This window comes from Hemitrygon akajei, chromosome 3, assembly GCF_048418815.1.
Source record: "Hemitrygon akajei chromosome 3, sHemAka1.3, whole genome shotgun sequence".
Taxonomy (NCBI): domain Eukaryota; kingdom Metazoa; phylum Chordata; class Chondrichthyes; order Myliobatiformes; family Dasyatidae; genus Hemitrygon; species Hemitrygon akajei.
The window spans coordinates 132923648-132947390 of record NC_133126.1 but is presented as its reverse complement, the minus strand read 5'-3'; the positions used below and the strand labels follow the sequence as shown (position 1 = coordinate 132947390).

Below are 23743 nucleotides of genomic sequence, written 5' to 3'. Positions count from 1 at the left end.
GAGAAGCAGGGGAACAAGACCAACCAGATAGAGCATATACAGAACAGTCCAGAAACCAGGGTAGGCCAGGATTCCAAGCAGGGCGGCAACCAGGGCAGAACAGGATACAGAACAAAACGACCACCCACCCGGTCTCTGTCCCACGGCCCCATATTAACACCTGCAGCCGAATTGGCCACAGGTGTGCCTCCTTGATCCAGGATGAACTTAACAGGCTCAAAGGGGCCGGGAGGGACAACTGGAAGACCCAGAGTCAGGAGCACTCAGACCGGATTGAGACCCGGAACGCGGATTCCAGACCGGACCGGACCCTGACAATGCCTTACTAAAGTAAGCACGAAACAGACACATTTATTCCTGCCTTATTTTTCTTTATTCTTTTATGTTTTGTAGTTACAAAAACATAACATTTAACTTTTGCTCAGTCACCTGCAAGAATTCCTCAGAATCTTTTAAAGGTCTTGATCAAATATCTTCCTAATTTGACACCATGTGTCCTCCACTTGATGTTGTATTTGTAGACAAAGTCCCACTTTGTCTTCAGTAAAATGGAAAACATGACATATTAGGCCAGAAACAATTAATGCAATTCATTTACAATATTCCAATTACTAAGCAAATGGGACAGTTGAAAATATGATTGGAAATTATTTACAAGTCTTCATCTTCTAGCTTAATCTGATTAAAATCAAACAAGCTGCAATAAATATTTTTGAATGCCTTGTTTATGAATAAATAAATACATAATTTATTTTTTAAAAACCATAATTCTTTTAATGTTAAAACCTTTGAAATTGCACCGTCATGTTCTCATTATATATAAATATTTATAAAATATAATATATACATATATAAACACTTAAAACAGAAACATACAAAACTGAGGTATCATATAGAATCTCAGCTGTCTCTACTTTTGAACTTTGTTGCATGTTGGATTTCATTTGGAATACTGACTGGTATTCATATCTTTTCTAAGGAGTGATCAGAGCACGAGAAGATGAACATTCTTGTTGTCTTTTCACAAATGCAGCATTGGATTGTTTATATTTTACCTGCAGGATTTTAATCCAGTGTGAAATTTCCCTTTCTGGCCCTCACAATGGGCAGTGCTGCTCCTTCACAGGTCCAGCGACCCAGGTTCAGTCCTGATCTCTATTGCTGTTTGTGTGGAGTCTGCATGTTCTACTTGTGCCGGTGTGGGTCCCCAATGGATGCTTTGGTTTTCTCCCGTGCTATTTGGCAGGCTAATTAATTGGATATTTTTATATTACGGCAGTGTAGTTATGTGACACAGAGACAGACTCTTCAGTCCACCACGTCCATACAGACCATCGAGTATCTGTCTCTATCAATCATGTTTACTGCCACTTGGTTCATAGACTCTCTGCAATTTTAACTCAAGTGCACATCTGGATGAATCTGGAATACACTACCTTGCAACTGTACTAGGATGGCTTACATACACCTTATGTACACACTAGTGTCACTTTATGGACATATCTATACAGTACATTTCTATCTACGTATGTAAGCTTTCTAATGTATTTCTAGTATTACTGCATTCTTTTGTGGCTTTTTTTTTGGAGCTGCAGTATTTTGTACTTACAACTGTTTACAGGAAGTGATAGTAAACAATCTTGAATCTTGACTAGAGGCAAGAAAATAAGTAAAATCTTCTGTACTACAGCTGGGATGCCATCATGTTCCATAGCTTTTATCTCTGGCATCCAGTGCATAAAACTCTTCTTGATATCACAATGGTGTGAATTGGCTAAAGAATTCTATGAAGGTCCAGAGCTCAGAATCATTTCTGACTGAATATGTTTGCAAATGCTTCATTGTTACTTATAAGCCTCATATCTGGGTCCAATACAGCTGTGAGTGGAAAAGTCTCCTCCTGTTCTCTACATGATTATCCATGATTTTTCGAGAGATGATTTTAAAGTATTATTTTCTCTTGATGTACAAAGGGATTGCAGTGGTTCTACAGTATTTCAACATCAGTGTCTTTTTTTTAGATGTCCGAATGACAAATCGTAACACCCGATGATCGTCTCCAAGAATTACCTGGAACACTCACATTCCTGCACAAAATGCACCAACGCTTAGTGGAATGCCACAGACCATACTTACGAACGACAGCTCATTTCTCTATAGCATCTTTGGCTGATCACAAGCATGACCAACTGGTAGCTGGTCCAAGCAATGAATTCCCCAGTCTTAACCTGGCAGGGAAAACCAGGACACCTCATAACCACCTGCATATAGGTTGGAGATGAAATGACCACCCACTCCACAAAGAGAATATAAAAAATTGTTTTGTTCATGACAATAGTCACCGAAATTGGCCACTCCTGCCCTGCGAGTTCCATTTCTGTGAGCACCACTGCTAGATACAGTACATGGCCTCCTTTTGTCACGGTCCTGACCCTTAATTCCTCTTATTCTCATAATTCCATTTTCCCCATGTTCTCCTGGGCTCTTTGATTATGACACCATCTAAACCTGCAGAGGAAATGAAACAGATTGACATTAGGAAGGAAACGGTGATGAGTAGACTGATGGGACTGAAGGCTGACAAATCCCCAGGTCCAGATGGTCTGCATCCTAGGGTGGCCCTGGAAATTGCAGATGTATTGGTAATAATTTTCCAATGTTCCTTAGATTCAGGATCAGTTCCTGAGGATTGGAGAATGGCTAATGTTATCCCGCTTTTTAAGAAAGGAGGGAGGGAGAAAACAGAGAACTATCGTCCTGTCAGCCTAACATCAATCGTGGGGAAGATGCTAGAGTCCATTATTAAAGATGAAATAGTGGCATATCTAGATAGCAGTGATAGGATTGGGCCGAGCCAGCATGGATTTACCAAGGGCAAATCATGCTTGACTAATCTATTGGAGTTTTTCGAGGATGTAACCAGGAAGTTAGACAAGGGAGATCCAGTGGATGTAGTGTACCTCAATTTTCAGAAGGCATTTGATAAGGTCCCACATAGGAGATTGGTGGGTAAAATCAGAGCTCATGGCATTGGGGGGAAGATATTGACATGGATAGAAAACTGGTTGGCAGATAGAAAGCAAAGGGTAACGGTGAATGGGTGTTTCTCGGAATGGCAGGTGGTGACTAGTGGGGTGTCACAGGGCTCGGTATTGGGACCACAGCTGTTTACGATTTACATTAACGATTTAGATGAAGGCATTGAGAATAACATCAGCAAGTTTGTTGATGATACTAAGCTGGGTGGCAGTGTGACATGTGATGATGTTAAGAGAATTCAGGGTGACTTGGATAGGCTGAGTGAGTGGGCAGATACTTGGCAGATGACGTTTAATGTGAATAAGTGTGAGGTTATCCACTTTGGGAGTAAGAACAGGAAGGCAGATTATTATCTGAACGGTGTAGAGTTAGGTAAGGGAGCAATACAAAGAGATCTAGGAGTCCTTGTTCATCAGTCACTGAAGGTGAATGAGCAAGTGCAGCAGGCAGTGAAGAAGGCTAATGGAATGTTGGCCTTTATTACAAAGGGAATTGAGTATAAGAGCAAGGAAGTCCTTTTGCATTTGTACAGAGCCCTGGTGAGACCACACCTGGAGTATTGTGTACAGTTTTGGTCTCCAGGGTTAAGGAAGGACATCCTGGCTATAGAGGAAGTGCAGCGTAGATTCACGAGGTTAATTCCTGGGAAGTCCGGACTGTCTTACGCAGAGAGGTTAGAGAGACTGGGCTTGTACACGCTGGAATTAAGGAGATTGAGAGGGGATCTGATTGAAACATATAAGATTATTAAGGGATTGGACAAGATAGAGGCAGGAAATATGTTCCAGATGCTGGGGGAGTCCAGTACCAGAGGGCATGGTTTGAGAATAAGGGGTAGGTCATTTAGGACAGAGTTAAGGAAAAACTTCTTCTCCCAGAGAGTTGTGGGGGTCTGGAATGCTCTGCCTCGGAAGGCAGTGGAGGCCAATTCTCTGAATGCTTTCAAGAAGGAGCTAGATAGGTATCTTATGGATAGGGGAATTAAGGGATATTGGGACAAGGCAGGAACTGGGTATTGATAGTAGATGATCAGCCATGATCTCAGAATGGCGGTGCAGGCTCGAAGGGCCGAATGGTCTACTTCTGCACCTATTGTCTATTGTCTATAAAAACCCTGGCTTTGTATCCACTCGTTGCCAGACCATTGCTTCAGTCAGTGCAGTAACGAACATTCCTGGCCGCTTAGGATTGTATATTTTAAGTTTTATTTCAGCACCGAGGTTTACCTGTGTAACTCCGTCTCTCTGTGTCAAGAAAAGTATTTTCTGCTGCTTGCCTTTCTACACTCCATGTCAAGATAAGTGTTGCCTGTCGTGTGTCTCCTGTTTGCCGTTCAGCTCCAGCAACGCCATGTCAAGAAAAGTTTTGCCTGCCTCCTGCTCCTCTGTTTGCCTGTGTTAATTCTGTCTCTCGATCACTTAGAACTGTGTATTCCGAGTTCTGTTTCCGCACTGTTTGCCTGTGTTAACCCTGTCTCTCGGCCGCCTAGTATTGTGAATTTCAAGTTCTGTTTCCGCACTTTTGTTTGCTGGTGTGAACTCTGTCTCTCTGTGTTAATAGGAGCGTTGCATGCCTCCTGCCTTCCCATTCATCCTTCCGCCTGCTGTTAGCCTGAAGCCACACTCACACCCTGGTTTGCATTTCTGCTTTGCCTCGTTCCGCCGCCCACTTACGCTCTCAGTTGGCTCAGTGGTTAAACGCCGCTTTTCCACCGTAGTGACCCAGGTTCGATCCCCAGTCAAGCCTTCCTCGCTGCTCAGCTTTTCTCTGCCTAGTCCTCGCTCACTGGCCTTCCCTGTAACCATTAATCAACACTTTACATTACCCTACCTCCATGTCTGTGTCCTGCGTATACGTTCACCCCGTTCCATTGCAACACCTTTGAATCCATTACATATAAGAACAAAAGAAATAGCAGCAGGAGTAGACCATCTGGCCCATCGAGCCTGCTCCCCCATTTAATAAGATCATGGCTGATCTGGCCATGGACTCATCTCCACCTACCTGCCTTTTCACCATAACCCTTAATTCCCCTACCATGCAAAAATCTATCCAACCTTGTCTTAAATATATTTACTGAGGTAGCCTCCACTGCTTCATTGGACAGAGAATTCCACAGCTTCACCAGTCTCTGGGAAAAGCAGTTCCTTCTCATCTCCATCCTAATTCTACTCCCCTGAATCTTGAGGCTATGTCCCCTAGTTCTAATCCATTACATGGATTGCTAACCTAGACGCAAACCACAAATGCATCTCAGCCACATCCATACATGCGACATTGGATGGAAAGATGTAGAATCTTTGAAGGTAGAGTTCAGAAACTGGAAAAGTAAAAAGACCCTGATGGGAATTATATACAGACCTCCAAATAGTAGCCAGGATGTGCACTACAAATTACAACTGGAGACAGAAAATGCATGTCAAAAAGTCAATGTTAAGATAGTAATGGGGGATTTCAACATGCAGGTAGGTTGGGAAAATCAGATTGGTGCTGATTTTAGATCCCTGGAGAGAGAATTTGTAGAATCCCTACAAAATACCTTTATAGAGCAGCTTGTGGTTGAGCCCAGTAAGGAACAGCTACTCCAGATTGGGTGCTATGTAATGAACCAGATTTGATTTGTACCTTCAGGTAAAGACACCCTTAGGAGCCAGTGATCATAATATAGTATTTCCCCCTGCAATTTGAGAGGGAACCTAAAGTCAGATATATCATTATTTATAGTGGAGTAAAGGGATTGCAGAGGCATGAGTGAGGAGCTGGCCATAGTTGATTGGAACAGGACACCAACTGGAATGACAGCAGAGCAGCAATAGCTGGAGTTTCTGGGAAGAATTTAGAAGATGCAGGATAGATAAATCCCAAAATGGCATTGTACAGGCAGGATGATGCAACCAACGGGAAGTCAAAGCCAACATAAAAGAAAAAGAGATGTCATGTAATACAGCAAAAATTAGTGGGAAGTTGGAGAACTGGGAAATTTAAAAACCAATGGAAGGCAACTTTAAAAAAAAGCCATAAAGATGGAGAAGATCAAATATGAATGTAAACTAGCCAATAATTTCAATGAGGATAACAATTATTTTCAGATATACGGTACTGTGTAAAAATCTTATGCATATATATACAGCTAGGGTGCCTAAGACTTTTGCACAATACTGTAGTAATTTTAAGTATTGCACTGTACTGCTGCCACAAAATAATTAAAAGTCATGAAACTTTTGAGTAATGATAAACCTGATTCTGATATGGGTCTCTTTGGTGGACTGAGTGGGAAGGGGTAAAAAAGCTTAGGAATGGGTTCAAGCCCATGATCGACTCCATTTCTTGCCGATTAAAGCATTGAGGAAGACTGAAAACATAGAGACAAATATGGAGAGTGAGCAAGTGTTGAGTGCCGTTACCAGCCTGGCTCAATGCTGCTGGGGGAGGGTGTCATTCCCGCTTGCTCACTGCTTCCGAGGAAAGGCCCCTGCATTTGAGTGATCTCTTCCTCTTCCCCCCTCTTCCTCCTCTTCTCTCTTTCCTCTCCTCCTTACCCCTTCTCCCCAGTGGAAAGATTGTGCAAAGTTTGTGCATCTGTGCTTTATGAACTGGACTGTACTTTGGAAACTTTTGATTCTGTTTTTATATTGTGTTTTATCTTGTTATTTATTGTTGTCGTTTCTGTGTGGGGTGGAGTTGATGTTCTTGTTGCCGTTTGCAGGATTTGTTTTTGCGCGTGGGGGGTGGGGTTGATGTCCTGGTTGTTATTTTTTACCCGTGGGATGGCTGATATTTTTCTTTGTTTTGTGGCTGTCTGAAGAAGACAGATCTCAGAGTTGTAAGTTATACTTTCATAATAAAAATTCTTTAAACTTTAAGAGGGGAATCGCAGTGGGGAAAAGAGAAAGAGTGATGGGAGGGAGTGGGAAGCACCAGAGAGACATTCTGTAACTATCAATAAACCAATTGTTTTGAATGAAAAGACTTTGCCTGATTTCTCAGGGCTGGCTGTGTCTGCACCGGTGCTCCTGGGATACTTTCTCTGGGACCTGTACCACACCCTCCCCAACGCCCCATGTTTGCCTTTCCCAACATCATTTGCTCCCGCCAGATTTACGAACTTGCTCTCCACTCCACGTTGCCAAATACAATATTGTGCAAAATCTCATTGAAACCTATTGAATGTTGAATGGCCTAGATAGAGTGGATATAGGGAGGATGTTTCCTATAGTGAGTGAGTCTAAGACCAGAGGGCACAAACTCAGAATACAGGAATGTCCATTTAGAACAGAGATGAGGAGGAATTTCTTTCACCAGAAGGTGATGAATCTATGGAATTCATTGCCACAGCTGGCTGTGGAGGCCAGGTCATTGGGTGTATTTATGATGGAGATTGATGTGTTCTTGATTAGTCAGGGCATGAAAGGGATGAAGGGAGTAGAATGGGGTTGAGAGGGAAGTGGAGGCAAGCCATGATGAATTGGTGGAGCAGATTCAATGGGCTGAATGACCCAATAGTACTCCTACATGTTTTGATCCTAAATGTATACATCTAAAAGATGTTCACTGGCATTGATTTCTGTCCTATCAAATCTTGGGAAATTGTAAACCTAAGTTTCACTGCAATATATAGTATGAAATAGTATTTTTAAGAAGTATTAACATGAGTTACTACTTATAATGAATTGATTTTTGTTGTGAATAATTGTTTATCTTTTTTGTGTTAGGAGCTACGTATCTATTTTGTGATAATACATGATCAAAACTGTCAGATGTTGATTTCATATGAACATTTGAGCAAGGGAATTATAAGCAGAAAGTGGCTTTGTTATTGACTAACCTCCTTCACTGATCCCAACACTGCACAAGGGTGGGAGTGGAACAGAGAATATTTTGCAGTGATGCTGATCCTGTGGTGGAAATAACTGATGTTTGTCACCATTACTCACAAATCCACCAGCCCCTCTGTGACTCCTATATATGTGTTTGTGCAGATAACCTGTTCCACCGCTGATTTCTGCTGATACCTTTTCTATAAAATATAAATCCCACTCATAAACTTCTCTTTGGGACCTGTCTTCCACTCGCTTTAGGTCGCATTTGGAAATTCTAGTTGGCAGACAATTTCCCTCCACACACCTCTGACAAATTGGGAAATCATCTGCTTGGCAGATTACAGCAGTTGTTTGCCTTTGCCTTCTGCCTGGTGAGTTTAAAGAGATCACCATCTCTTGCAGTGGATGACTAGAACGTCTTAGTGCCTTATCGTGCTCTCAGCGCTCCACTAATGCCTGCTGGGCTGCCTTCTTGACCACTGGACCATTAATCAGTCTCCCCAACTCCATCTGCCAGGGCCAGACCACGCGCTGGGATAGACAGATCCCCTACCTCACTGAGGGTGGAAGACCCATCGGCTACCCTCACCCGGTTTGGCCCATCTGCCGAGATGCTTTACCGAGGTATGGCTGCTGTCTTCCACTACACCATAAAATTGCTCATCTAAATAATGTTGTGTTACTTTTTGTTTTGCACTTGTGTGTTTCCAAGTCATTGGAAACCAAACCCAATTTTTCTAATGAGACTTGGAGAACCAAGGCCAGTCTTAACCACCCCAGTGATTCTATCGCTATTCTGCTGTTCCCTTACACTACAATATGGTAATACTTGGAAATGTTAAGAACAGTCAACAGATCCTGCATAAACATGATTATTGTTTTTTCAGAAAAGTGGAGATGAAATGAATAGCTTAGAATTCAAATATTCAACCACAGGTCTTGTGATCTTCTCCAATCCTGTTAGAAGTTTTAGTGCTCTTGCGAGCTGCAGCACTTTTGATTCAGAACATGTGTGATGGCCTTTCTTTTCTGTAAGTATGATCCTTGCAATCAGAACACCTGACTTAGAAAAAGCATTAAACAATTTTTTAAATAAAGTTCATGTTCTCTGCAACAAACCAAACAGCAACAAGAATTTGTCATTGAAGTTCAATACATTGGCACATTTTAAAAACCATGTAGAAAAAAACCTGCTTCCTATCCTGTCACTTTACAGGTGCACTAACCTGTTGCAGGTTCCACCAACCTCAGTACCTCAATTCCATGGCTGTTTCATAAGCAAACTGAGTTGTCAGTGGTGAGAAGGAAGCACACTGATTCCCTGACCCTGACACTCAGAGGTGGCTCCAGCTGTTTCAATGTTCTTGAATATCTTGGATAATGAGATATATTCCAAAAAACACAGGCAAAGAAATTATTCTTTTTAAAGTGATGAATACTCAAAACATCAAACTACTGTTAATTATGTTCAAACAGAAATAATTTTACCTCTATTTTAGTTGAGGTGGGAAACCTAATTGATAAATCTGGCTGCAATAAATGTAGACGTTTTAAGATGAATTACAGGTTAGATGTAGCAACCTCCCTGTATCGCTCATTCACTGCCCTATATGTTATTTTAGAATCTATTTTTGGGAAATCGATTTCATGAACCTAATTAACTACATTCATTGGAAAAGATGGAAACTGATAAAGTAGAGAAAATCTGCAGATGCTGGAAATCTGAACAACACACACAAAGTGCTGGAGGAACTCAGCAGACCAGGCAGAATCTATGGAAAAAATTACACTCGACGTTTTGGGCCAAAAATTATAAATGTTTCTCAATGGCAGGAAACAGTTTTACAGAATTGAAAGAAAAGCAGAAAACAAAATGTTGAACAATAAAAGGGCAAGTCAGTGCAAGGCCATAGTGCCCATAATGGTTGGCTTAGCTCCAGCTCATGCTCAGAACTCACAGATGAGGGTATTCTGAGGTGGGAGCTCCAGGCTGGAATATGGTCTGTACATCTGTAAGCACAGTCCACGTGTGCACGACCAGACCTGCCCAGCACAATCACGGCATGTTGGCCAGCATCCCACAGAAGTTAGAGAGCAGCACAAACAGAAGAAATACTTTGACTTCTGTGAGGGGTGCAGTTTGAGCAGTGAACTGATATCGGCACAAAAGCTCTTGCAGTATTTTGTATGGACTAACTTAATTCTGCATAATAAAATCAAAACTCTGGAATTCTATAATTACACGTGACAATAAAAAACACAGACAACAATAGTCCATTGATTTTTTTGGCCTGGTTGCAAGCTCCATGAATTGATTTACAATGCTAAAAGATAAAGTGTGAGGAATGAAATCCCTTAGAAGTGGAGCAAGGATTAAAAGCACCAGCATCTCAAAACCCTCACCCAGTCACACAGGAAGTAAACAGGCTGGTGGGAATACTGTCTAAATCAGATCAGTGGTTCCAGATTTGGTCAAAAGCTATGTAGAGTTTACAAGGCAATAATTAGGTAACTGTCTGATTTCTTCATTGCTGCCTTAGGGTTGGAAAAGAATCTCTGGTTATGAAACTTAAAACATGATTAATTTTCAAATTAAATAAAGAATTTGTAATTGATGTTAAAACATTAGTTATGATGCAATACTAACAGAATCACAATCAATTTTCTCTATAAAATATTGGTGTGATTTGTAATATATATTGTTAACAGGATAATTACCTTGACATTTCACCTATTTAATCAAAGTAATTGGTGTGGTCTAGTCCATCATTGAAACTGCAGAGTATATACGAACTGGATTCACCACAATAAGTGACGTTTTATTCAGCTCTTCAAAGCAGATTGATCATCCGGGAAGAACTAGTTGAAGTGAGGCTGAATGGAATGAGCTCTTATTCTTTCGAGTTTAGATGGATGAGGTGTTGTCATTAAAACAACTGATTCTGAAAGAAGGTCACAGAGGAGATACATACAGGTCATTTCTTTGTCCGGGAAGGCCAGAGTTACTGTGCTTAGATGCAAGAATAAGAATTGAAACTACCGAGAGAGATCTCTTCACTTCACTGAGAATGATTCGATTTATTTAGCCCAGAGAAAAGTAAATGCTCAGGCAATATATATACTGAGAACTGGAATTCAGGTAAATCAAATAACGTGGGGAATGGACAATCATGTCATCACATTGTAAATTCTGAAACAATATTTTTTTGTTTAGATATTGATTCTATTTACATACAGTATGTAGTATTTCATTCTATCCAGATTCAAGTATCTAAATATTTCCTATACTGCTTATTTTCATTGAGGATGTCCAGATTTCCTATAGGTTATATAATTGCATATTAAAAGAGAGTGTAGCATTTTAACATAAATGACAGTTACTTTTAAACCATTCAATAATTAGCATTTTTCAATTTAGTCTGTACTTTAAATTGTCTGGTTACACTTTACTATTGAACACACATTTATTAAGTGAGACTTCAGTCAGAAAATGCAAAGAAAAGAAAAGCTCTTGTTTTAGTATTTTATTCCTTCCCTTCTTTATATCTGCTCAGCTAGGACAGTGGAGATGACAGGCAGGATAGTGGAATGTTCTTGCAGGATGTGGGAAGGCAGGGAGGCCTCCGGTGTCCCTGATGACTACAACTGGGAGAAGTGCATCCAGAACTGTCAGAACAGTCAGTGGAGAGGTTCTGGAGGAAAATGTTGGTGAGACCTAAGACAAAGTTAGGAATCAAAAGGCTGAGCATGATGTGACGAGTGTCCTGTGCTGCAAATAGATCAATGCAAGTATTGTAGGAAAGGTGGATAATAGTGCTAAAGATGAGGTAGCTAGTTTACAAACACAAGAAATGTGTGGTGAGGAGAGGCTGTTGATCGGGCAAAATTGCAGTCAACAAGTAAATTTGCAACATAAAAGATGGACAAAATTGAAAGGGGTCAACACAGGATTGAAGATGGTATATTTTAATGCACATAGTATATGGAATAAGGTAGATGAACTTCCAGCACAGTTTCAGATTGGCATGTATGATATTGCAGGCATCATTGAATCATGGCTGAAAGAAGATTATAGCTGGGAGCTTATTGTCCAAGGATATATATTGTATGAAAAAGACAGGCAGGAAGGCAAAGGGGGCAGCATTACTCTGTTGGTTACAATTGAAATCAAATCATTAGAAAGAGGTGACGCAGGAGCAGAAGCTATTGAATCATTGTGGATAGAGCTAAGGAACAACAAGGATAAAAAGATCCTGATGGGAGTTGTATACAGGCCCCCAAACAGCAGCAAAGATGTGGCCTACAAATTACAATGGGAGATAGAAAATGCATGCCAAAAGGGCAATGTTATTATAGTCATGGGGGATTTCAATATGCAGATGGATTGGGAAAATCAGGTTGGTGCTAGATTCCAGGAGGGGGTTTCTAGAGTGGCTACAAGATGTTTTTTTAGAGCAACTCATGATGGAGACCACTGGGGGAACAGCTATTCTGGATTGGGTTTTGTGCAATGAACCAGAAATGATTAGAGAGCTTAAGGTAAATGACCCTGAGGAGAAAATGGTCATAATACGATCAAATTCATCCTGAAATTTGAGAAGAAGTAGCAAGTCAGATGTATCAGTACTACAGTGGAGCAAAGAGAATTTCAGAGGCATGAATGAGGAGTTGATCAGAATTGATTGGAAGAGATTAATCAATCAGGGATAATGGCAGAGGAGCAGAAGCTGGAATTTCTGGAAGCAATTTGGAAGGAACAGAAGATGTACATCCCACAGAGAAAGAAATATTCCAAACTAAAGATGATATAACCATGGCTAACAAGAGAAGTCAAAGCCAACATTGGAGCCAAAGAGAGAGCCTATAATAGAGCAAAACATAGTGGGAAGTTAGTGGATTTGGGAAGCTTTGAAAAACCAATAGAAGGCAACTAAAAAAGACATTGAGAAGGCATAGATAGAATACAAAAGTAAGTTAGCTAATAATATGAAAGAGAATACCAGACGTTTGTTCAGATACATGAAGTGTAATGGACAGGTGAGAGTGGTTATTGGACTGTAGGGAAACGATGCTGCACAGGTAGCAATGGTGGAAAATAAATGGCAGGTGAACTGAATTAAGTATGTTGAGTCAGTCTTCACTGCAGAGGACATTAGCAGTATGGTGGAAGTTCCAAGTGGCAGGGGGAATGAACTGTGTAAAGTTACCATTACTAGAGAGAAAGTACGTGGAAACTGAAAGGTCTGCAGGTATATAAGTCAACTGGACCAGATGGTGTACACTTAAGGGTTCTGAAAGAGGTGGCTGAAGAGATCGTGGAGGCATTAGTAATGATCTTTCAAGAATCACTAGATTCTGGAAATGGTTTCAGAAGACTGGAAAATTGCAAATTTCATTCCACTCTTCAAGAAGGCAGAAAGGGAGAAAAATGGAAACTATAAGGTTGTTAGTCCGACCTCAGTGGTGGGAAGCTGTTGGAGTCAATTATGAAGGATGACGTCTCAGGGTTCTTGTAGGCACATGATAAAATAGGCTGAAGACAGCATAGTTTCCTCAAGGAAATATTTTGCCTGACAAATTTGTCAGAATCCCGCGAAGAAATGGCAAGCAGGATAGACAAAGGAGAATTGGTTGGTCTTGTGTACTTTGATTTCCAGATGGCCTTTGACAAGGTGCCACACATGAGGCTGCTTAACAAGCTATGATCCTATGGTATTACAAGAAAGATTCTAGCATGGACAAAGCAGTGGTTGATTGGCAGGAGGCCAAGAGTGGGAATGAAAGGAGCCTTTTCTGGTTAGCTGCTGGTGATGAATGGTGTTCACAGGGTCTGTGTTGGGTCCAATTCTTTTTATGTTATATGTCAATGATTTGGACAATAAATTGGTTTCTTTTTTGCAAATTTCCAGACAATATGAAGATAGCTGGGGGGCCAGATAGTTCTGAGGAAGTATTGAGGCTAGAGAAGGACTTAGACAGAGTAGGAGAGTGGGCAAAGAAATGGCAAATGGAATGCGGAGAGGATTTTCCCTATGGTGGGAGAGCCTAGACCAAATGATATAGCCTCAGAATAGAGGGGTGTCCATTTAGAATGGAGATGAGGAGGAGTTTCTTTTTGCCAGAGAGTGGTGAATCTGTGGAATTCTTTGCCACAGGCAGCTGTGGAGGCCAAGTCTTTATGTACATTTAAGGCAGATTCAATGAAGATAAAATCTTAATTGGTCACAGCATGAAGGGATACTGGGAGAAGGCATGAGATTAGGGCTGAGAGGAAAATTGGATCAGCCAGGATGAACTGGTGGAGCAGACTCGATGGGCAAAATGGCCTTATTCTGCTCCTATATCGTTTGGTCTTATGGTCTTACCATGGCCAGTTCTGGGTTTTGGAACAGGGAGAAAAGGCATCTATCATGGATAAGAGGGGTAAACCTGAATGTATTTTGGTAGATTGCCTTAAAACAGGCCCAGCAAGATTTGGAGAATTCTGTTACCGTACCTCTGCTGACACAATATGACCAGGACGAATGGGGAAACATGTCAAATGCCTTACTAAAATCCATATTCACCACATCCACTGCTCTAACTTCATCAATTTGTTTTGTCACATTCTCAAAGCATTCAGTCAAGCTTATGAGTTACAACTTGTTCTGTAACAATTTCATGCTGACTATCCCTAATCAGACTCCACTTCTCTTAATGCTCATAAGTTCTGTCTCTAAAAATACTCTTCAATGGTTTGCAACCACTGGTGTAAGACTCACTGGACTATATTTCCCAATGTTATACCTCTTTCCTTCCATGAACAAACTGATAGCCAGGAATGGTGTCAGAGCCCGTAGATTTAATATCCATAAATGATATTGTAAGACTGAAGTTTCCTCAGGCAGGTGTTGATATGCTTTGTAACCAACTTCTCAAAACACCAGTTCAATTCTGGTCACCAAGCTATAAGAAGGAGCTCACTAAACTGGTAAGTTTGTAGAGAGAAATTTCACAAGGATATTACTGCGATTGGAGGGTTTGAGTTATACGTATTGGAGTATAAAATATTATGGAGTATAAAACTTAATGCTAAAAACTATGGTGTGTTGGTATATGCTAGGGAGAGGTGGCTGGGAGCGCGCCAGCTGTGAAGTTGCTGTGTAACCAAAACTGTGTGAAATGCTAAAAGACAATGATGTGTTAATATATGCTAATCAGGTATCCAATTGAATGTAGAGACAATATGTGTTAATGAAAAGTAGCTAAGAGATATTTTGCTTTGAACATGTCGGCTGTGTAACTAAAGCAATGTAGGAGACAAGTTGTCTGCTGTGTAATTAAAACTATATAGTCGACCAGAACGAATAAGTCAATAGGTAAAAACAATAGTAACGGATGTACTGTGATATGCACCGCTTGGATATGTAAATGCAGCTAAACCAGGTTTGCTTTAAAAAGCGGCTGGGTCCGAAAATCGGGAGGCATTCAGCGACTAGCTCAATGACTGTCTCAACTTTGATTTGCAAATTAAAGTTTAACCCTTCTTGAAGAATTTTCTGCGTCTCCTGGTCATTTGAAAAGCACGAAAAACCACGACATAATTGGCGTCAGTCGGCAGGATCGGGCAGAGACCCGCGGAAGGGAAACGGCAGATTGGGAACGCTTCCCAGTCCTCTAGGGACCCCCACAAGGCTAACGGAATTGGGTGCACCCAAAACAAAAGGAAAGCGTTTTTTGCAACAATTTGGACTAAGAATTCTGTTGGCTTTGAGGAGGTCTTGGAGTCTCGGAAGTGTGGAACCGCTGCCAAAGGGTCTCTCCGGTCCAAAGAATCTGGCAGAATTGGGGGTTAACGGAGGAGGCTCAGAGGATTGCTCAAGATAGATAGATACTTTATTCATCCCCATGGGGAAATTCAACATTTTTTCCAATGTCCCATACACTTGTTGTAGCAAAAACTCATTACATACAATACTTAACTCAGTAATAATATGATATGCATCTAAATCACTAATTCAAAAGCATTAATAATAGCTTTAAAAAAAAAAAAAAAGTTCTTAAGTCCTGGCAGTTGAATTGTAAAGCCTAATGGCATTGGGGAGTATTGACCTCTTCATCCTGTCTGAGGAGCATTGCATCGACAGTAACCTGTCGCTGAAACTGCTTCTCTGTCTCTGGATGGTGCTATGTAGAGGATGTTCAGGGTTTTCCATAATTGACCGTAGCCTACTCAGCGCCCTTCGCTCAGCTACCGATGTTAAACTCTCCAGTACTTTGCCCACGACAGAGCCCGCCTTCCTTATCAGCTTATTAAGACGTGAGGCGTCCTTCTTCTTAATGCTTCCTCCCCAACACGCCACCACAAAGAAGAGGGCGCTCTCAACAACTGACCTATAGAACATCATCAGCATCTCACTGCAGACATTGAATGACGCCAACCTTCTAAGGAAGTACAGTCGACTCTGTGCCTTCCTGCACAAGGCATCTGTGTTGGCAGTCCAGTCTAGCTTCTCGTCCAACTGTACTCCCAGATACTTGTAGGTCTTAACCTGCTCCACACATTCTCCATTAATGATCACTGGCTCCATATGAGGCCTAGATCTCCTAAAGTCCACCACCATCTCCTTGGTCTTGGTGACATTGAGACGCAGGTAGTTTGAGTTGCACCATATCACAAAGTCCTGTATCAGTTTCCTATACTCCTCCTCCTGTCCATTCCTGACACACCCCACTATGGCCGTGTCATCAGCGAACTTCTGCACATGGCAGGACTCTGAGTTATATTGGAAGTCTGATGTGTACAGGGTGAACAGGACCGGAGAGAGTACGGTTCCCTGTGGCGCTCCTGTGCTGCTGACCACTGTGTCAGACCTACAGTCTCCCAACCGCACATACTGAGGGTATGCACTGCAGTGAGGGTAAGTACAAATAAGTTAGTACGTTAAGAAAAAGTCCTCGCGGTTACCGCCTTAAGAGAAGAAGGGTCTGCTCGGGCGAGGTGTTAGAATAGAATTAGGGAAAAAGTCCTCGCGGTTACCGCCTTAAGAGAAGAAGGGTCTGCTCTGGCGAGGTGTTAGAATAGGTGTAGAATTAGAGTAAATAATATTATCCAGTAAACAAACTGTGAATCTCTGAAATACATTAACAAGAGAGAATAACATGACAGGTAAAGGAACAGCAGTAGAGATTCTGAGCAAAAAATTCCCATTTTTTCAAAATGAGATCACAAAAACTTAAGAAAAATGGGAAAAAAGAACCAAAAACCTGGTCACAAAGTGGCCAAAAGAAGGAACGTTTGATGTAAGTTTGTGCGAAGAAATGGAGGAACTAATTAAAAATTACAAATCAAAAGATAAATCTAAGAAAAGAGAGCAAAAAAGAGAACGAGAAATGGAAGTGCTAAAACTCTTCAGAACGGAGGGAGAAAGGGTGAGGAGGACAGGTAGAATATTGATTACAAGCGAGGAAGACACTAAGGTGCTGGAGAAACAGCCTGTTAGAGAGAGAGGAGGGTACAATGAAAAGCTGACTTCAGCTCCGTACCCGGATGCGAAAGAAACAGAAAAACCCCCTCCCTATAATGAGGAAGGAACCCCTAAGCAGTGCCCCCTGCTGATGGGAACAGTAAACATGCAGGGAGAAGTACAGGTTTGGGATAATGAGGAGGAGAAAAAACAATATGAGAAGGAAAAAGCGGCGATATGGCAGGAGATACAGGCAGAAAAGATAAAGATAGAACAGGTACAGAGAGAAATGCAAGAACAGATTGAAGGGATGAAATACTTGAGGGAGGCGAAGGAATATGAGGAGTATCGATTATACCATAGGAATAAACAGACTAGAGAAGGTGACTCATTGGAGGAGCAAGAGTTAAGTGGAGAGAGAGAGAGGATGCTAGAATTTATGGGGAAGAGGTAGGGGGCAGAAGCCTAGAAGGACAGAAGGAGGCAGTAGGGGAGCGACCCGCGGAAGTAGAAAGAGAGTCAGGTAAATTACAAAAATGGGATTACCAGGAGAGATGTGAAAAATATTCAAGGGGCCAACCAGGTATTGAATCGAGACAGAAAGGAAGGACTCCACAGGGAGACCGAGGGAAGAGCAGAACCCCGGAGACATTTGTGTGGGAGGCAGTAAAGACATACCCAGAGACAGATGGGGAGTCAGGGGAGGAGGAAAGCCAGGGCAGGTGGGAAGGAGGAGGAAGAATGATGCCGTTGTTAGTTAAAGGATCAGGACAAGTGCAGTATATCCCTTGGGGATCCCAGGACCTAGAAGGGCTGAAAACCACTCTGCCCAATTTACATGAAGGAGCAGGGAAATGGATTAGAGCCTTTGAGGAAGAAACAGCAGGACGATTATTGGCTATGGGAGATTTGAAGGCACTGTTGATTAGGTTGATGGGAACCTCCAAATTTAACGAACTAATGGAAATGGCTGGCATAGTAAACTCGAACGACCCAAGAACTGATGGAGATGGGTTTGACAGAGTGAGGCAGAGGGTATGGCAGGCCCTCAGAAAGCTTTATCCACCCAAAGTGGACCCCAAAGCCTTAAACGGGGATCCACTGGGAGACACTGAAAACCCAGCAGCCTACGTAGAAAACCAGTTGAAAAGGTGGAGACTGGGGACTGAGCAAGAGGTGGAGAACAGCTTATTTATGACCTCACTGTTCCGACATAGCATTTTGGATGCAATGCCGCCACAAGTAAAATCCAAACTGGAGGAGGTGGTTGGGCTAACGTCAAAGACCCCACAAGAATTTAGAGACCACGTAGTCCATGCCGTTGAGAAATACCGGAAAGACAAACAAAGGTTGGCTGAGCAGCAGGAAGAGGTGCAAAGAAAGTTAACACAAATGCAGCTCGAAGAACTCAAAAAGAAGGAAAAAGAGAAAAATAAAAAGATGCTGCCAACAATCACCGGTTCGAGTACAGCCACCGAACTGGACAAAACACTGCTATATGGAGGGGCCGATCATACTGTAAGACAAGGGCTGGAAAACCCCATGCCAATAATTAACTTTGAGGGAGCATCCCCACAAATGTTCTATCAGGAACAAACTAAATTCAAACAGCCCAGACAGGACTGGAAGTCCCAAGGAGGGGGACAGAGGAGCTATGGGCAAAGGAGACCAGTGAGAAGACAGTGGGAAAGAGAGGTAGGGAGATTTTGCCGGGAATGTAATCAGCCAGCCACAGTATGCCCTTCACCTTCCCATGTCAGGAAAGTTTATTAAGACGGTAGGGTTCTCGGGAAAACACAGTTAACACAGTACACGGCTCCAGTGCGGTTGAGAATGGAAAATAAAGGAATTGTTTTGCCGGTGCTAGTATTTAAAGGGACTCCGATTAATTTGTTAGGCAGAGATGCCTTGTTGAAACTGGAATTAAAATTAGAATGCACCAGAAATGGGCTGAGTGTGAAAAGAGCAGGGGCTCAATTGATAGTGCAAGAAGACAAGAAGGCTAATGTCTTTTGGATAGGAGACATTGCAGATCAGATTCAGGAAACCTGGGAAAAATGGAAAAAGGGCGTGCAGGCTGGATTACCTAGGGCTGTAATGCCCAAATCTGAGCTACATTGTACAGTGATTTTTGACGAGACTCAGAACAGGGAGTTAGAGGAGAGATGGCACCTGGAGGCATGTACCCAGCAGCACCTGGAAGGGGAGGCTGTGATAATTGGAAAGCAAGGGGCAGCTTTACAAGTTAAGTGGAACACCTTTCTAGAAAAATGGTACAGGATACCGGAGGCGGCGCCCCACGTAACGTTGTTGATAAATAAGGGATATCAGTCTAAAGACTTAGGACCTTTAGTTAAGAGTGCTGAAACCGTAACAGTGTGGAGGAAAATCACGCCAGCGGTGTGGATATCAGAAGACAACAATTGTATTAAAATAATGGTAAGTGTAGATATGGTAGGGACAGTGAGAGAGGTCGAAATAACTCCCCAACCACACATGCCCGTGCTGGGAAAAGAAAGAGGCCAGCAGAAAGATAGAAGGTTAGATGAGTTGCCGTCTATTCTGTGGTCACAGCATGACGCGGACGTAGGGAAAATAAAAACAGCTAGTCCGGTGGAAATAAAGCTAAAGGGAGGAGCAATTCCACCCAGGAGACCGCAATACCCACTAAGACCAGAAGCGGAAGAAGGAATATCGTCGACAGTGCAGGGGTTGCTTGAAATAGGTGTACTTAAAAGAACACACAGTCCATGCAATACCCCGTTGTTATAGATAGATAAATGGATACTTTATTCATCCCCATGGGGAAATTCAACTTTTTTCCAATGTCCCATACACTTGTTGTAGCAAAACTAATTACATACAATACTTAACTCAGTAAAAAATATGATATGCATCTAAATCACTATCTCAAAAAGCATTAATAATAGCTTTTAAAAAGTTCTTAAGTCCTGGCGGTAGAATTGTAAAGCCTAATGGCAGCTGGAAAAGGCTGCCGCTCAGGTCGGCGCCGGAGCTAATATGTTGCCGGTATTAAAAGCAGATAAATCTAAGTGGAGATTGGTGCATGATTTGCGAGCGGTAAACGATGTGGTAGAGGACTGGCCAGCGGTAGTCCCTAACCCACACACGCTTCTGACTAACGTTCCACCAGAAGCAAGCCACTTTTCAGTGATCGATTTATGTTCGGCTTTCTTCAGCATTCCTCTGGCTGAGCAATGTCAGTATTTGTTTGCATTTACCTACAGAGGCGCCCAGTATACCTATACCAGAATGCCGCAAGGATTTAAACATTCACCACACATTTTCAATCAGGTATTGAAGGCAGACCTAGAGGGCATGCCGTTGGAAGTACATTGTTACAATATGTGGATGACCTGTTGATTTGCTCCCACAGCGAGGAACAGTGTAAGCAGGACACTATAAATCTGTTAGAGAAGCTAGCGCACGGAGGACATAAAGTATCCAAAAAGAAACTGCAATTCTGCATGCAGTAAGTGGAATACTTAGGCAGGGTAATATCCAAGGGAGTGAAGGCGATAGCACCAGATCAGATTGAGGCAATAGCTAAGGCCCCAAAACCCCAGACTGTAGGGCAGATGATGACATTTTTGGGAATGGCAGGGTACAGCTCAGATTGGATAGGAGAATATGCTGAGATTGTGGCACCTTTAAGAAAGATAATGAAAGAAGCAGGACATACAAAGTTGAAGAACGGCTTACAGTGGAATGGAGAGGCGGAGATAGCTTTCAGTACTATTAAGCAGGAATTGCAGTCAGCACCAGCATTAGTTTTGCCCAATTACGAGAAGGTCTTTTATTTGTATGTATCCAATCGACAGGAGGGTTATGTTACAGCGGTTCTAACACAAGAGGCAGGCACAGGAAAAGCAAAGCAGCCGATAGCATACTACAGTACGAGACTAGATGAAGTGGCTCAGGGGTACCCACCCTGTTATCAGGGATTGGCGGCGCTGTACTATGCATATGAAAAGGCATCATCGGTAACCCTGGGCTATCCCGTAACTCTGTACACACACCACAAAGTAGCAGCACTGCTGGAAAGAGGGAAATTTGTGCTGACGCCAGCCAGGATAGCAGCGTATCAGATGCTATTGACATTTCCTGACATAACTATACAGAGATGCACTACCAGTAATATAGCCGATTTTATCCCTTTAGACTATGAAGGAGAACCCCATGATTGTGTAGGGAAGACGATGGCATTTGCCAAATTGCGAGTAGGTTAACGGTCAGAACCACTAGAGGAGATAGATACAAAAGGTTCTGTTCGTAGATGGCTCTTGTTGTAGGGATTATGATGGAAATCACGCAGGATTCTCAGTGGTGCAGCAGGATCAGTCGAGCTATAAAATTATTAGGATGGAGTCCTGTCCCCAACCGTGTTCCGCCCAACTAGCAGAACTCAAAGCTTTGACAGCTGCGTGTGAAATGATGGAAGGTGAGACAGTAGACATCTATACTGATTCAGCATATGCTCACGGAGTATGCCATTTGTTCGGGGCAGTGTGGAAGCAGAGAGGCTTTAAAAAAAGTAGCGGAGCTCCTATACAACATTGTCAGCAAATTCTAGACTTAATAAAAGCCATAATGAAACCTAAAGCATTGGCTGTGGTCAAATGCCAGGCACATAAAAAGGGAAACGATGTAATAACAAAGGGAAATCAAGCTGCAGACGAGGCAGCTAGAAAAGCGTCTGGATGTACGTCAGCCGTCATTGCCCCCCAGGTAAGCCTAACTCCAGAACCTGACGTGGAGGACCTAATTGAAATACAAGGTAAGGCAACTTTGGCAGAACAGACAATGTGGAGAAAAAGGGGGGCCAAGCAGAACCCGGAAGGCTTGTGGAGCACGGAAGACGGTTTGTTGGTAGCGCCCACTCCTCTACTGACGATTCTGATTTCAGAAGCGCATGGGATGGACCATTGTGCAAAGGGGGAAGTGATAAGGAAAATACAGAAGGATGGTTTTTGGTCACCTTATTTACAGGCTTCAGTGGACTTCGTCTTATCACGGTGCGAGGTATGCGCACAAAATAATATTCGAAAGGGAATTACAACCCCAATAGGCCACATTCCTGTACCTGAAGGATCATTTAAACATTTAGTGATCGATTATGTAGACATGATAAAGCCAGTGAGAGGGAAAAGATACATGCTGGTAGTAATTGATAGATTTAGCAGATGGGTGGAAGCGGTACCTTCAAGAGATCAAGGGGCAAAGACAGTGGTAAAATTTCTGACAAATGAAGTCATCCCCAGGTTTGGAATCCCTACAGAAGTTAGTTCAGACAATGGTTCAGCTTTTATCCAGAAAGTGGTCAAACTGGTACTACAGGCGCTGAGGATAAAGCAGAGGTTTGGATGTGTATACCACCCTCAGTCGCAGGGCATGGTGGAGAGAATTAATGGAACCCTGAAAGCCAAATTAAACAAAATTTGTGCAGATACTAAACTTAATTGGGTCGATGCTTTACCGTTAGCATTGATGAGTTACCACATGCAAACTAATCGAATAACATGCCTGACACCGCACGAGATGCTCACTGGGAAGCTATCATACCTGTGATAGGGGTAAGCAAAAATGTTGAATGAATAAACTATATATACTATAATCAACAGAGGTTCATCAACTACACCGATGATGCACTGGAGGCCTTAGGGCAACAGCTGGATGCAACTAGCAGGGTGGCGTGGCAAAACAGACAGGTACTGGATTGGCTTTTGGCAGAGAAAGGGGGTGTGTGTGTAATGTTTGGAGAACAATGCTGCACTTTCATACCGAACAATACTAGCCCAGAAGGGTCTTTCACCAGAGCAATGGATAAGTTAAGGAATCTGCGGACGGAGGTCAAACAGAATGCAGGGTTCGGACATCAGTTCTTTGATTGGTTAGAAAGTAGACTCGGAGGATGGGGAGCATGGATGACTAAAGTAGCAATAACTGTCAGTATTGTATTGTTGAGCTGTGTGCTTGTGCTGTGCTGTTTTCTTCCTTGTCTCAAATCTCTTGTAGTGCGTGCTGCAACCAAACAGTTTCCGATGCTCGTGACGATTGCCGAAGCTGGCGTAGTGGAGACAGAAACACCGAAAATGTATCGTTACAGCCTACAACACCTGCAGGATGCACAGGAGCAAAATGACAGTGTGGGAGTAGATTGTAAGGGCTGATGAGTCTTTTTCCCTGTCCCAGGTACAAAGGGACAGGTTTTTGGCTCGACGGCCCAGGGTAACAGGGAGAGAATACTTTGCGGTCTCGGCGCAGGAAATTTTAGTTTAACCCGGAATTTGGGAATAAGTGCTTGAGTTCATTGGGGCTTTTGTGCGCAGACTCTTAGTCTTCTCTCCGTGTGAGTGTGAGACTCGGAGGGGTCTCAAAGGGGGGATATATTGGAGTATAAAATATTATGGAGTATAA

The 23743-nt window shown here is 42.4% G+C and overlaps 1 protein-coding gene across 4 annotated transcripts in view; it reads left to right on the top strand.

Annotated features, from left to right (window-relative positions):
• Positions 1-23743, top strand: part of LOC140725409 (HEPACAM family member 2-like) — a 70475-nt gene that overhangs the window by 14248 nt on the left and 32484 nt on the right. The window contains exons 7-8 of one of the 4 annotated variants that reach the window (XR_012098342.1): positions 8747-8890; positions 9482-10016. The exons of 1 other annotated variant lie outside the window; for it this stretch is intronic. Coding sequence is in view for 2 of the 3 variants with exons in the window: in XM_073040840.1 (XP_072896941.1) it covers positions 2022-2043 (22 nt within the window). In the remaining variant the exon portion in view is untranslated. Of the gene's footprint in view, positions 1-2021; positions 2495-8746; positions 8915-9481; positions 10017-23743 lie in introns of those variants that run through there. 2 more of the 4 variants (XM_073040841.1, XM_073040840.1) reach the window with 2 other exon arrangements.